The sequence below is a fragment of the Corvus hawaiiensis genome, chromosome 3, assembly GCF_020740725.1.
Source record: "Corvus hawaiiensis isolate bCorHaw1 chromosome 3, bCorHaw1.pri.cur, whole genome shotgun sequence".
In the NCBI taxonomy this organism is placed as follows: Eukaryota; Metazoa; Chordata; class Aves; order Passeriformes; family Corvidae; genus Corvus; species Corvus hawaiiensis.
Genome location: NC_063215.1, coordinates 66,601,772 through 66,618,252, shown reverse-complemented (window position 1 = coordinate 66,618,252; position 16,481 = coordinate 66,601,772). Strand labels below are relative to the sequence as shown.

General features: G+C 37.8%; 1 protein-coding gene across 3 annotated transcripts in view; it reads right to left on the bottom strand.

The window, feature by feature from the left end:
- Positions 1–16,481, bottom strand: part of MAP3K5 (mitogen-activated protein kinase kinase kinase 5) — a 100,108-nt gene that overhangs the window by 47,280 nt on the left and 36,347 nt on the right. For all 3 annotated transcript variants that reach the window (XM_048296083.1, XM_048296085.1, XM_048296086.1), the window contains exons 4-8: positions 10,832–11,025; positions 10,420–10,588; positions 9,381–9,487; positions 6,758–6,928; positions 2,667–2,779 (exon numbers count right to left, since the gene is read on the bottom strand). In XM_048296083.1, the coding sequence (XP_048152040.1) occupies positions 2,667–2,779; positions 6,758–6,928; positions 9,381–9,487; positions 10,420–10,588; positions 10,832–11,025 (754 nt within the window). The remainder of the gene's footprint in view (positions 1–2,666; positions 2,780–6,757; positions 6,929–9,380; positions 9,488–10,419; positions 10,589–10,831; positions 11,026–16,481) is intronic.

The window sequence follows — 16,481 nt, the reverse complement described above, 5'->3', positions numbered from 1 at the left end:
CTCCATTTGCTCATTTAGTTGTGAACTATTATCTGACAAGTACAGGTAGGAACTTTTAGAAGGCAAATTTTCTGATCTGATGCAGATTGGTAAAACTTCTCTTGGATTTATTCTTACTTTTACTGGAGTTATTCCAATATTGCCAAAGTAATCAGATATGCATCTCCTAATTGCAATCTCATGCACCCTCTGAAGAACTGTTAATGACTACATCCTTCCTTACACCTTTCCCAGCCTAGCAATATAATTTCCATATAACCTCAACTGAACTTGACCAGTTTGTTCTTGCTTCTCTCCTAATCCCCCACCAGAAAGCAGAACTTCTCTGATTTCTGTGTACTACAGAGAATGCTGTGGGTGGACACCAAACAGAAAGCACTGCCTGGCAAATCTAACTCCTGCTGAAAAACAGTCTTGTACACAGAGCTCTAAAGAAGAGATGACATCAAAAGAATTAGACACATGTAAGAGATACTTAGGAACAGAAAAAAATCAAAACATTTTCCCACACAACCTCTGCGATTTTGCCTGATTTTGTTTAAAACATTAACCCTAGACAAAGAAAATACTAAATTATCCTCAGAATCCAGCACAACTCAAGCCATCTGAAAAACTTTGTACAAAGACAATTGTAAGGTCTTGCACCTGGGAAAACATAATCCAGGAGTGCAGCACAGGCTGGGATCTACTCCACTAGGGAGCAGCTCTGTGGAAAGGGATCTGGTGGTCCTGAGAAACAAGCAGCTGAATATGAGTGAACAGTGTGCTTCTTCAGCAAAGAAACCCAGCGGGGTGTTGGGATGTATCAACAAGGGCATCAATAGGAGAGATAAAGAAGCCATTATCCCACTCTATTCAGTGCTTGCCAGGGCAGTCCTGGAATAATGTGTTCAGTTTTGGTTCTCACTATACACAAAAGATGTGGACAGGCTGGAGAGGGTCCAGAGAATGTCCACAAAGATGAACAAAGGACTGGAAGCCTGCCATATGAGGAAAAGCTGGGTTTGTTCAGCCTTGAGGAGCCGGCTTAGGGGAGCGTTATCACCATCCAGTGTGTAAAGGGTGGCTACAAAGAAGATGGAGACTCCCTTCTGACAAGAAGTCACATGGAAAAAACGAAGGGTGATAGGTGCAAGTTACTGCTGGAGACTTTCCAATTGGGCATAAGATGAAAATTTTTCAAAATTTGAAGAATCAGCCCTTGGAATCATCTCCCAGGGAAGCAGTGGATTGCTGATATTGGACATATATAAGGTGCAGCTGGGCAGGGTCCTGGGCCATCCTGTCTAGACTGTGCCTTTGCAAAGAAAGTTTGTAGCAGATGATCCTTGAGGTACCTTCCAACCCGGTATTCCATTCCATGACTCTATGAATAGTGACCACAGTCTTATCAACAAGAAATAAACGACCAATGACACACACAAGGTCTATACCATAAATGTATTTGAAAACGTGTTTCAACATAGCTGAGTCAGTCTGAAACTAAAAGTATTTTGACAATATTCCCTGTAACAAAAAAGAAAGATGGACACCAGTAGCTAACAGGAAGGGTTGCTATATCAAGGGTTTCCAGCAGATACTAACTAAATGTTAACATAAGGCAGGCAAACAAAAAACCAAACCACCTAAGGAACAGGATACTTCTGCACTAAATAATGCATCAGCTGGGGATGTAACCTTATGTAATAATGAACACTAATTTCTGTAATGTTCTCGATACAAACAATAGGGAAAACAGCACTGGATGAACTCATAAGAAGATGATACCAAAAAAATAGTACACAGATTTCATTAGTGAAATTAATTTGTACAAATCTAGTTGGCTGTAGCCTATACACAATTGAGAAGTTTCTTTAAAACTGAAGGATTCAAATTAAACTACACAAAAAATATAGCCCAGCTCCATTAAACTATCTGGTTTAAACTTAGGCCAGCTAAGTGAGTATTTGTAAATGCTATGTAATATGTAGAACATATATTTTTACCTCCTACTCTGGCACAAGAATTCAAATTTCAGCATAGGATGACCAGGTTTCCCAGGGAAGTGAATGCCCCTTTGTTGGAAGTGTCCAGGGTCAGTCTGAGCAACCTGATCTAGAGAAAGATGTCTCTGCCCACAGAAGGGGCTTGGACTACGTGGTCTTTAAAAGGTCCCTCCAACCCACACCACTGTTATCCTATGATTCTATGAATAGAATTGAACATGAACATATGAACATTGAGAAACTTTTAAGAATCCATCAGAACAGAAAGATTCTTCTCTCAACCCAACCCAAGCTCAAGTCAAGTGCATTTTCCTCAGTCTTAGGATGGACTTCCTGTCCATATTCCCTACAGTGGTTTGTGTGTGTTTGTTTTAAAGAGTGCTTAGCTGGAACTGGATTCCCACTTCAGGCATTCCTGTTTCACACAAATGATGCCTTTACAAAGAAACCTAGTTTTTACTGAACTCCGGTAACCATTTAAGACCTTGACACTGAAACCAGGTCTTCATGACAGCACTCACCTGCAGTCAGGTGGGATCAGCAGTGGTGTGAGAGAGCAACTTAAATATTCACATCAAAGCTTTCATATACAACCATCAGATTTTCCCCTGTAACAGTGGGTGGTAGTGTACTTTCGCTATGTGAACGTGATTTCACCAAGAATTTGCAAGTTATAATTACCAACTTTCCGCAGCTCAAAAGAAGTATCAAAGCAATGTCCAGCTGCCAGGAGGAGTACTGCATAGTTAATTCCTGCTGGTAACGTTGGCTCTGACTCAAATGCCTTCTTGAACCTAGAAAAATAAACATTCAAGTTTACTTTCTAAATAATGCAATCTAGTTCGGGCATCATTACAGTTTTAGGTACTTTAAGAGCTTATCTGCTGTTTACACAGCAAGAATCCATGGAAGCAAAAATATTTTACTGTTTTCCACACATTCTTTGTGGTTATTTTTAGGAGTCTGTTATTTATACATCCTCCTCCCATTTCCTTTCCCCCCACACAACAAGCACAGACCCTAGTCATCCATCCCAGTAAAGTTACAGTACCTTACAATATTTTCCTTCAGATCAAATAAAACAGAATAATACTATCAGTTTGTAAAAGACCTGTTTCACAGTTATATTTATTAATAAGCTCATTAATTTAATCTTTCATATATGAATTTTCATTGACTTGAAACCTCAGATTCTATTGTAGATCTGCTACAACAGCACACAGGGATATCAAAATGCATAAGCACAGAAGCAAGTGATACAAGAATATACCTCACATTTAGCTGTGATTTCAGCTACTCCAAATTTTATTCTTTACTGTCTTATTGACACTGTCCTTATAAATCTACTCACACAAGGAAGAACTATACTGTATTTCATTCTCCTCAAGAGGAACTGAGCAATCAAGAGAAATGTCAGAGGCATTCACCTGGCCTCAATCTTGTCTTAGAAGAAGTGGAGGTGCTTCAAACAAACACAGCACACACTATCCTCATGCTAGCAATGCAAGTAGTTGTGACAACAGCAACAGCACATCTACAATGCTTTAAACTTATCCTTCAGAATAAGAATACCTTTGGTTGCATGTATATACACACATATTAACACCTACATAGGTAGGAGGTAAAGACTACTATTGTACATGAGTTAAGGAGCACAGGAGATTCAGTCAACACAACTCACTACAGTAAAAGCAAGGGAGTTTAAAATAACTTTCTAAAAGATGAGAAAAATACAGACAAACAAATGGAATACACTACAAAAATAATTAAACAGGTTGTGAGATTAGTATATAAGGAAGGAAAGAAAAACAATCTACGCAAAACCTAAGGATTTGGCTTCTAGACCACACTTTGACATGCAAGCAAAGCTAAGGCATTTTGATCTCACCAGGCCAAAAAGATGGCTGGCTTTAAATTTGTTTGTTTGTTGTTTTTTTCTGCTCTAATGATTCATGACTTTGCATCCTTTAACATAAGCTCTGCTCTCTAAAACTGTAAGACAGGCTTCTCTTAGCCTGTATACATATATGTATACATATGTATATACATATATACATATGTCAAAAGTATACATATATAAACTTTTTATACTCCAGTTGCCCACCTCCAAAGAACTTAATCATTAGACAAGTATTTAGTCCTCTAAAAAAAAAAAGCAAGAGAAGCAGAGAGTACCAGATATTTTTCTTTCATCATCTGCAATTTCCTCTCATACTGCGAGTTACAACAAAGTGAGGAAGAAAGTACATACAAAATACTTTTGTCTCACTTAAAAAACCCCAACCAACACACACACACACACACACACAAACCACCATAAAAAACCCCATAAAAATCTGCCAACCAAACAGGACAACACTCTCACTGATTCTAAGTATATACACCTAAGAGAAGCCCTCGAGGTAGCATTGTCTGCTTGGAGACATAGTGATGCTGGGAACTGGACTACCTTTTTTGCCCTAGAGATCTTCCATGCTGTAATTCTCATGCAATAAGAAAAGGAGAGAGCAAATATTGACAGAAGAAGAAGAAAAAACCTTGGAAATTAGTGTTTTTGTTCCAATACAGGAGAGACTGTACTTTCGGAAAAATGTTGCAGTTGCTGACATTTGAGAAAATGTTGCAGTGCAGACACTGAATTAGGGAGGTAGCAGTGAAAAGATATGAATAAAGACTTGGTAGCTTTGGTAAGTCTGATTCACACTGTCAGTGTGAAACAAGAAAGTGACAGTTAATAATTACTCTTCCATCTGTTCTCTTGTATTTATATGAAAGATATCTTTTATTCTGCTTTCTAATTGTCAGAAAAGCACATTGTTGCTCGTTTTTTTTTTAAATTGGAATAGACCAAAGTACCTTGACATCACTAGTTGTTGCAAAGCCAATGCTTTGGTTCTGCTGCCAAATTCTCATTATCTTGTTCAATTCACCATACTTCTCTTACATCCTCATTTCTCTAAGACTGAGATAATAACCTTTATCTCAACATAACATAGCACTTCCATGGAGGCTTTGTTCCTGCACACACCTTGTCCTGTTGTGGCCTGCTGTAGCACTAGAGTAGGCCTGCTCCTTTCTAAGAGCTTTTCACTGAGTTATGAGTCAACCTTTCAGCATGTCAAGCCTGCTGCATGACTAACACTAGAAACTCAAATCAATATCCAGTATAAAGTACAAACCAAAAGCAACTGGCCCATCCGGTACAGCTTCCGGCCAAACTCCAGCTTGACTCAACAGAGATCACCTTGCTCTGTGGCAGCAGGTGCACAGAGCATTCTGTCTTGGGTCTCACTTGCCAGAGACTTCAGGGATTATTTAGGGGCTGGCTGACCAGCATCCTACCCTGTGCAGGAGCTATCAGCCTCTGTCCTTTCCTAAACTGGAATGCCTGCAATCACTTCCCATCATCAGAGCTATGATTATCATGACTGCTAAGATGCATCTATTCAAAATGCGTTAAAATGGCTACATGAACTCACCACTGTTATAGGTATAATCATTCTTAGGTCAATTATGTTTGACAACATCAAAGTTTATCTGTTCCTAAGGCACTATGAACAAGGAGAAAGCAAGATGTACAATAGCAAAAGTAATTAGTATTTCATTTAGCCTGTAATAATGCCTAAAATTTGTATACAGAACTACAGTTTTCCTTTTTATCTTGTTCATAACATCAGCAAAATAGAGTGTGTACAAAAGACCCCTAAAAGTTTTTTATAGGCTTTGAGCCTTACAGGAAATGAAACTTTTCTTTAAACCAAAATTATGCTAGGAGGGATGACAATAATATTTCACATTCCTGTTATTTCAACATCTTTTAAAAAGTCCAGTAAAAATTGCAAAACTGTTAAGCATGACCAGAAGTCATAAACTGCATTTGTATTCTGAGGCCATAAACAGTAAACAATCTTATCTTTTACAAGAGACAGTTCTAAGCTGAAGTTTACTGAAAACAAGTGATAAATAAAAAAGGAAGAAGAAAGCTTTCCATTTTAAGCATTTACTTCAACGGGCAGCTGATGAGCACAAGACCAGAGCTAAGATGTGATATGCAGGACACATATACGCAGATTGTCTGTATCCTCATCTGAATGCAGAGGAGCAGCTCATCCTGACAGAAGTCTAGGATGACATCCCATGCCTTCATTTTTTAACCTCTTCCACATAACAGTGTTTTACCGCATGTCAAAAGCGCTTTAAAAACCAATATTCTTGTCTCTAAAATGAGGATAAGAATTTATCTATTATTGACTAGTCCATTGCGTGCTTCTTTGACTACTGATGCTACTGTAGTCCACTGCTACATGCACGTACTATACAGTGAGGCTGGGGTGATAAAACTTTTGTCAGCATAAGTTTGGAACAGTCATGTTGCTTGTGAGTTAAACCTCAGCACCTCTAAGCCTGCCTAGCTAGTATCTATCAGATTCCAGACATGCAAATCAATTCATGACTGGTTACTCTCCAGCCCAGATTCCTAAAAATAATTCACTAAACAGGAGACATCATATTTGGGAAAACTGAGTAAAATACACTCTGATGAGATACCCAAATTTCGAGTCTCTGAGGCACTTCAAGAACTTTGTAGAATGAGATGTGTGAACAACATAAATCTCTCATTCTCAACAAATATGCAAGGAAGTTTAGAAGATTCAGTCTATCCCCTAAGGATGCCAAATATTTGGGAAGAAAAACTGTTTAAATATATTCTTGTTTGAGGAATATTTTACTAAAGCTAACAAAAGAACATAGACCAGGACAACAGTACTCACCAGAATGTTCCTTTGTCTCTGCTTTCTGTATCTATGAACCCAGATTCCAAAAACATGTCCTTGTAAATGCGACCAACCAGACAGTACATATCTGAAGCTACTTGGTCTTCCTGTTCTACAAGGGGAATCATAATTTCTAGAGCTTTCTGTCTGTCTCCAGGCAGATTTCGCCTGTTGAAAATAAAAGTTTTGATTAAAAAACAATAAAGTTAAGAAGAAATACTTTTTCATGACCATATTTTAATATAGACATATGACTTCATCCATGTAAAATTATTGATAGACAAAATGGACTATATTATGTATACACACTTACCCCCTACTTCTTTTTTTTTTTGTCTTTTCTTTATATCACAGGAAACCTTTATAAAAGCCCCCAAACATAATTTCTCTCTCTCGTGAAGCATCAGCTAGAGCAAAGCACTGAAAATAGCACCAAAGCCTCCAGGGAAATTCTTAGAAGGATCATGTGATGCTTCCTTATAAAATGGAAAAATATAAACCTTGATTTCACATCTAGTATATCTTTAATTGTAATTCATGCTCTAAAGGAAAAAAGATTCAATCTCATGTTTGTGATTTTACTTTTTATATACATTTTGACTGTGAAGCAAAAAGCCCAAAAAGCACAAACTAGATTGAACTCCCATGATAGGGATGGTTTAGGAGTAAAGCCAATAAGGCAATATTAAAAGAAGTACTTCAGACAAATAAACCACGTAATTGCAAGCATTCGACACTTCCTGGTGAGTCATAGTTTTGATACATACATCATTCAGTATCAAAAGTTTAGAATTTTAATGTGCTTGTGTACTGAACAATCAAGTTACTCCCTTTTCAACACTTCCAAATCTTGTATCGACTATCACTAATCCAGATTAATGAATTTAATGAGAACAAAACCAGTACGGAAAATAATGTTTTGCAACATGGATTATTTACACTTAGCTGGTCTTCAGAGCCAGAGGTCCCTACTTTTATTTCTGTTTACTTTTCCATCATCAATGCCCTCACACTTTCTTGATTTAGGTCAGACTAATCCTGACTAATTGAGCTGCTCCATCCTTCCGTACTAGTGACCTGGATTAGAAGCAAGAGACACTTTTTTTTCACAGCAAAGATTCAGAAGTGCAGAGTATTGCACACCTGCTTTAGCTCACAAAATATCCTCTATAGTCCCAGTTAGGAGAAAGTTAGAATTAGCCAAAGTAATTCCTTCTTGGCACACCAAAGCATGAATGTTTTCATGGCTGTCATGGCTTCTAGTTTAATGGTCAGCCTGGAGAAGAGAGGAATAGGAAAATCTCATCTGGACTCCTTTGGAGCTACTGTGTAATCTTTTGTCAGATACTCTCACAGGCAACATCTTAGAGTCACAGAAACAGTGAATTATAAGGGTATGCCTGAAAAGATGATGCTGCAGTTTTCCAGGTTTTTAGTGCCTCAATGAACTAGTCCTGTTTTCAAAGGTGACTTTGTTTCAGAAAACCATGTCCTTGAGGTCTAAACAACATGCTAAAACTCCAACACCTAGTGACCCTTGTGAAGGCTCTGTAGAAGTGGCAGATACATGCTGGATTATTTAATCTGCAAAACTTTACATATTTATGTCAAATGGGAAACAAAAAGGGCAGAATATTTATATCTTCATATACCTGGTATAAAGGCACAAAAAAGGACCTGGACATTTTATTCAGACACAAAAAAAAAAAAAGTCAGACAGCTGTTTTCATTTTTTGTTTTCTTTTTATTTTCTTTCAAAAACAGGTTTATTTTTTCAAGTAATTACTTGCAACATGTTTTAACATCACTTTCACATAATATGCAGTTCCAAGACTCCTCGGTGAACTTGAACTACAAAATTCAAATCTGTGAGAAGCAGAACCATCTGTAGACGTTTTCTATACTTGAGAATTTCAATACCCGCTGACACCTGGTCTACTCCTCTAAAAGTCAACAGCAAAATGTTCATTGTGATAACAGCAAGGGAGCAGAGAACATCTGTAATTTCTTCTGAAAAAGCTCCCCTTTTAGTCTCTTGCCTAAATGCCAGTATCCTAGAAAGAAAATCTAGGCTTGGCTTTTATTTAATACATGGAAGCAGTGTATGTTGCTCCATGTATCACATTTTGTCCATGTTATCAGAGAACATGGAAATTAGTTTATCACTGTAATACAATAAAATCTTCTGATGGACTTTTGATGAAAGGTCTGGTTCTGTCTCCTAACATTACCAGAACTAAGACTAAAATGAGATGATGTCTTTGCTAGCACAAATGATGCAGCACTGTCACTCACACAGCAATGTTAAAAGTGTATTTTTCAGAAGGAAAATAGTTAGGTATTTATTTACTCTAATTTAGGTACTGAAACAAAAAATAATGCAAACCTATGGAAAGATAAATCAAACATGCTAAAGGAAAAGGAATGAAATTTGATAGTACGAGATAAAAAGAAGCTTAGATTTATCACAAAGCTCAGAGTCCCCAAAGCTGCTTCAGTCAAAATCATAGGACTGTGCATAAAGATTCCAGTAGGGAACCTCACACAGGATTACTCATGCCTTATGAAGTTTGAAGTTTTGATTTCCTGTTCCACAGAAGAAGGAAGGGTAGATTCTTACCTGTTTAGCGCAAATGCATAATGCAACCTCACATGGTGGTGGGAAGCCAAGTCAAAAGTGGGCAGTTTCTCTAAAGTTTTCACCAATTTCACAATGGAATCATAATCCTTCCAAAAAGAAAGGAATAATACAGTTTTAAGTGGCTGTACTGTGGTATGCCTATATAAACTCCTCTTCAACCTAAGCAGGTATTATTTCGTACTAAGAAGTATTTTCAGTCCATTGTAAGTTTTATGGATTTTAGTTTCTTCAGTCTCAAACTGTAAATAGCCTAGCACTAATCAGAAATGGGAATATGCACAGTATTTAGCAGGGAAGCACAATTTGGTGTCCTGTGCTGCTTCAACAAGGTTCTGTGGAAATTTTCATACATCTGTTTCATGATTAAAGTTAGCTTCAGGAGTTGAACACATATCAGTGTTCATATTGTGCAGACATTACAAAACTAACTGCATCTGAATTAAGACATCCCAAAACTTTGAAGTAGGCATGAGCCATGAAAACAAAATAAAAGACTCTTGAATACCACAGTTTTTAAAGTAGCTTACTCACTGACATATTTAAAAAACAAAAAATAAAAAATCAAACTCAAAGCACTTCATAATGTTTAAGAAGTGACAGTTGAAATTGACAAAGTAAAACATTACTATCATCATTCCAAAAGCTGAAATGCATATGAACTATTTATGTTTCCATAAGAAATGTCACAAGCTTTGGTGACAAAGAACACATTTGCCTATCAATTATAGAATGCTACCATAGCCTTTAACTACAGGCTGTTCATCACACAGCAATGCTGAGATGGAGAAGAGTTATTATATGTCATGTACTTTTTAGGTAATGTTAGAAAACCCTTTTCTGCTACAGAAAGGCAAACAGTGAAACTACAAAACAAAATAAAAACATCAGAGAAGACACCATTTTTACTACAGTGCTTTGTCCACACAGTTTGTTAAAAAAAATCTGTGCAAAATACACTAAAAATTTCTGTGAGAATGTAATTTAATTTACTACTCTTAGTAGTGCGCAAAACTCTTACCTGAATGTCTCTGTAGGACAGCAGCAAGTTTATTACAATGTCAGCAGACAAGACTTCAACGTTATCTACTCGCTGTCGAATCCTTGCCAGCTCTGCTGCAAGCTCTTTGCCCGTGTAAAGTGTCCGGGCCTTCCTGATGTCATTCAGAATGGATTCCCGGAAATACTGGCTGGAGAGGAACAACTTTGCATCAGCAACTGGGGACAGGTCCCTTGCACTTGTTTTTCTGGCCCCACAGCTCTCCCACAATGTGTATGCAGAACACGTATTGATAAAGCAGTATCAATAAAGAGATTTGGTCAAGCTAAACTATTAATTATCAGTTTGTCTGAACAGAGGCAAAAGAGCCTGAAATTTATCTTGCCAGCTGGAATATTTGCATTTTACATGAGTGTACAAGACGACAACTCACCTCGAACTGGCCTGGGCCACCTTCAAGAGCTGAATAAATCGATCCACTAGAGGTAAGCATATAGGCCCAAGCAGAGACTCAAAACCAGGCGGCATCAGCTCTGTGAGTCCCTTCACGAAGCTGCTATCACAGCAGTACACCTTGTTATGTGGAGTTATCATATAAGGAACAAATATGTAGTTCCCAGTACACATCTGCAGGGAAACAAGGTGCAATATTTAGGGCAGTTATGGCTTGACAAGCCAAAGTATGAAACAACTGCATCTACTACCTGCAGATTTCCACCTGTAAAGTCACAGGGAGACCTGCTGCTTACTTCAGCAAGATTAAGTTTTGACTCATAAATTCAGTTTTCACGTCACATATGATATACACTTGAAATGTATGCTTTCAGATTTCTGATCTGCTTCCTGTAAAATAAGTCTTTTCAGAAGTATCAAGCTGACCTTAAAATTGTAATTGGCTCAAAAGTGAAACAATTCTCAGGGCACACCCATGTCACCCTGAAAAGGCAGATGGAATCAAAAGAAGCTGACGTACACTCTTTTCAAGGTGACAGATGATCAAAAGAGAGCAGTACAGTTAGGCTCACAGACATTGGAAACAGTAACACAATCTAGTTGCCTCACGACAGGAAAACCATAGAGAAAACTAATCCTCACATGAACTGCAAAATGACTCAAACAGTTTAGCATTCAAAAGCAAATGAAATTCTCTACTATGTAGAAAATACTCGTCAATGGGACTTAAAATCATACATAGTTCAGAATAATCACTTACAGGACACTTTAGCATTGCTAAACTGCATTGATTTTTATATATCAATGTATGACAGATAGTTTGCAAAGAAAAAGGAAAAATTAGGTGTCTTCCGAGGAAGAGGGAGGCAAGATGTCTGCTGACTGTGGTATGTGCGTGAGCACAGATTTATGTACAGAGAAAGTTGCTGAATATTTGTGGTTTAAAGAGTCTTAACTATGAGACAGAATATCAACAAAATTGGGAGGAGTTCCTCCATTCAACTCTCAGAGCTCAGACTTCATTACTGAAGTGCCCAGCAGCCCAATAACAAAAGCCTTAAGGTAGCAATTCTTGAGACTCATCATTTTGGTACCCCTAAAATACTTCCAAGGTTAATTACTTTCTGGTCAGCTGCTTCTGCTCTCCCAGAAGTCAATACAACAATGCAGGCATCACTTTAGAGATGCCCCTGCTTTGCTGAGCTCCACACATTGAGAGGGCAGTGACTGAATAGTTTTTGAATGCACAATACCAGCCATGTGATTAAAACATGCATTTTAACAGGCGTTATTAGATTTTTAAAGTGTGGAAGGATTGAGGTACTCAAGTCTGCAAAATGTATGTGTACAGATATGTCAGTAAACATGTTCGTGTACAAATCAGAGACTGGCTATGAAGAGTACAGGAATTATTTTTTAATTACACCCAACACACTATGAAATTGTAAGACCTCAATATAAAGGCAATCCCACTGCAACTTCTGAGGGGTATCAACGGACTCTGTAAAATCTAAAAATAATTGGTGTAGACATTTACATGAGGTCAATTGAGTTCAACTAACACAGAAGTTGTTTGGAGATTATTGCATACAGTGCCTTGCATAAGGGTTAGTTGTCTTCTTTTCCCAACCATTGAAAACTACTGCTGCTGAAAAGCTAGGGAGTGTTTTTCTCTATGTGACTGCAGCAATTCCAAAGGAAAGTTGAGAACTGGGAAGCATATGACAATTTTCTTAACAAGTAACTAAGGAGTGGGATGCCAGAACCCCAACTGGTTGTCTGTGCAACACAAAAGTGAATGGATACTTCTATTCAAGAATATCCTAGCATGTAAGGCAATCACATGCTTTCAACAGTGAATGGATGAACTTTTTACCCTGCTAAAATCTAATGAGCCCCACAGTCAAAGGCAGAAGGAAAATTATGAATTTGCTGGAACTGGTTTCAGCAATTACAAGAGATGGGTATATAGTGACTGGCCTAAGAGCCACTATTACGCATAGGCAGACTATTCTCCAACTTTCCTTTTCTAGATAAAGGAGAAAAGGGTTGGGACGTCAAGAGTCACAAAAAAGGGTGAAGTAGCTATAGATATCTGGAGGCAAGAATTTTACTTCCTAATGTTTATTCAGTGCATTAAAAATAAATTCAAGACTGTTTGCAGGAAGACCTTCTCAGACCTCTGGCACAATGTTCCAATGCTCAGGTCTTAAATAAAAATCAACTCTGAAAAAGAATGTTCCCATCTTTTGAAATTCACAGAACCCAAGGTTCACCCTTGCAAAATTTTTAATTCTACCAGGAGGAAAACTGCTCTTCCTGCAGATGACAAGTGCTCGAGTCCATGACTAAGCATGAGCTCTTAGAAACCCATCCTGAGTGCACCGTCTGTAGGGAGTACGTATCTATTTCAGAGAAACAAGAGAGCCAGCAATATATGCATTCTTCCTGTTAGTTGAGGCGGGGAAAAGAAAAGCTGGTTATAATATAGAGCCCGGTATAGAAGACATGCAGACCCAACAGTCTTTGGAAGCAATGGACAGGGAAGAACTTAAAAGTTAAAGACAGGAGAAAACACTGTAGAAAGAAAAGAGAAAAGAATAAATCAATTTACAGTTGTTCAGAGGGCCCCCAGGGATCTCAGGGAATTGTCTCAAGGTAGAATTTCATCCTGAAATTCAGTAGCAAGCAGTGTGAGAACACAGTGGCCTTTCCCTCAGCCAGGGCATTACTTTGGTTCTTAACTTAACCTAGATAGTTATCTTTTGTGGGAGCTCTGTACCTCTGAAACCTGTCAAATTCAGCTGAAGTTCATCAGACAGACAAACAGGCAGATACAGAGCAAATGTGGATGATGAAAAACCAGTACAAGCTCTTAAGTTTCATTTCCTTAGGAAATACACTTTAAAAAAAAAAAAGTAGAAAGAGCACAGATGCAATAAAGCTAAGAAACTCTGACCTCAATTTCACTTCCCTAGCTAATGAGTACAGCAGGTAGATATTTAACAGCTAAACAAAGGCAGACATGCAGTAGCTCTAGCGTCAAAAGAAAAAAAAAAGAAAATAATCAAAAGATATATATTATTTACTAAAGGTGGTGGAAGAAAGATAACAGTGATGGTGAGACTGCTTTTGTATAACAAAGTCTATAGTCCCCTCCTGTGGAGAAACATATTGTGTCACTGTCACAAACCCTAATTGCAAAGAGCCCAACTCTAACTGCATTTGGGCTGTGATTAGGGTGGGAGCCCAAGAGGACCAAGCTGTGTGGGAAGCAGTTGTGGAGCCATTCTAAATGTCAGACAACTCTCAATCATTTTCCCCAAAGCAGAGTGTGTGCTTTCCTCATTTCCAGGTGATGCAACCTGTCTCAGTAACTTATATCTTATCTTTCTCATCTTTTTTTGTCAAAGTATAATCTACACTAACTTAAGTCAGAAAGGATCAGGTGGTTTTTCTGACACACACTTCCCATCTGCTCACACATTGCTTTACATTTTGACTTAGTGCATATTACTAGACTTGGAAGTTTAAATATATTCAATTTATTCAATTAAAATCTACCCTGTAACACTCCATTCCAACTCTGATCCCACAAAATCTGGTATTTTTTCTAACCCTGACTTCACTCCATATTCTAAGTTTGTTAAGTACACAAGACAAAATTGTTTTACTTTGATCCATTCTTGTGACTCACCACATCATTTATAATGAAAGTAACAGAAATGAACCTTTCAATAAAACCAGGATATTTTTGAAGGAGTAGCACCTTAAATAAAATTGTAATATTCTGTTATGTCAATACCACTTAAAAAAATGCTTTGAATACAGGGGCTTCAAAGGTGGGTGGGAATAGACCCCTCAATCAAGAAGAGGTGCTGCAAGTTCCATTTTGCAATCCTCCTTCTTTATAAAGCCCTCATTATTTAAGGTTCAAAAGCTCAAATTACACTAGTGAAAGTTACAAAGGGACTGCAGGGCACCTGAGTGGTATGTTGAAAGGCATTACTGAAAACACCCGGGGCTGGGAAGGTGTGCATACAGAGAGTTGATGACAGTTACTGTGGTTCAGACTGATGCATGAGAACTCGGGACATTAGACAGGTAATCCTGGCCTGAGCTCTCAGATCAGATGAACTGCTTTTATCTGGGAAATACAAACATACATATCTTTGAAGGCCTTGGGCCACCACACTCAGTACCTGGCAACATCAGGTCATTTTCTGACAGACTGTCCATGTCAGCCCATTTCCTCCCATCAGTCAGACTAATCAGAAGGCAGAAGTGCTGGTTGGTGCCAGCTGTACACATAAACACTTGCAATTAAGTGACAGAATCTGTAATTAATTTTTGCAAATTTTTTAATTGTTCTGTATTTTTCTAATGTCCCTTCCTCAATTACTGAAGACAAATCTAACAATTCCAAAGTGTGAGTAATTTCAGTTAAATACAGATGTAAGATCATTCTTAATAGCTCTATAATTACAGAAATTAAGACAAGGCTGCTTCTAGTTAGACCTAGTGGTCACTGGAGCATTAACCACCTCTTTCTTTTTCAATATCCTTTCTCAGCTTCTGAGAGAAATTAATATAGCAACTATTTGTATTCAAGAGATAATAAAAATTAATAGGGTATACTTACTTAGGCATTACTTACTTAATGCTCACAGTAAGAATATAAACCAGCCCTTCTTTCAATATCCCTCTCTTCTATAGAACTCCTACTTGTGAAAAGGGCAGCTTTTTGAGACTTGAATGGGGAGACCACATCTTAGAAAGAAATATCATGAAAATAAGATAAACACTATTCTCTCCCTCAAAAATTAATCTGATGTAATACAAAAGATCTTCTTCTGAAAGTTGCACAGATTAAAAAGACATGGTGCTAAAGACAAAGGAACATTTGAGTTCTAGCCAATTAATTCTTGTATCTTGACTTTTTCTGCAAAAAGAAGGGAAAAACTCTGAAAAATCCCAGGGAGTCAGTGATGCACAGTCCTTTCAATTCCCTAAGGCTCTATACTAACACTGCTCTGCTGGGATCATTTAACAGTCAAATATCCACAAACAGGAAAACTGCCTTCAAAGACAAGTGTCAAAGAAAGCAAAGATCCCCCAAAGCAAAACCATGATACTTTAGCCATGGATGGTAGAATCTAGCAGAATCCCATCTACTTGCCAAAGCTTCAGGTCAGCATCCAATGTAACTTTAAAAAAAGAAAAAAAAATCAGCCGAAGTAATAAAAATAGTCAGTGTCTTTCACAGTAGGAACAGTTCTTCCTGCTGACACTCCTCTAATTAAGAGAGCTTTTTTCTATTTCTCCCACTCGTCCTTTTGACAAATATCTGCTTTTATTTCAATTCTTCTGGTGAAATTTTTAAGGTAATTCTTTGACTGTGCATGGTCTTACGTGGAGCAGATGGCAAAATCATAAACCAAGTTATTAAATCTATTCCCTCCATCCCCCAAACACACAGTAAATCAACATGTGCTGATGTTTTAATGAATACAGACTCGGTTTTGGTTTATTTTAAATCCCACTCACATGAATGATAGCCTTACTACTGATTTGAAAAGGAACTTAAGTAAGCCTCATGCCTCAGATGAACTGAAGCACAGAGATGGGAT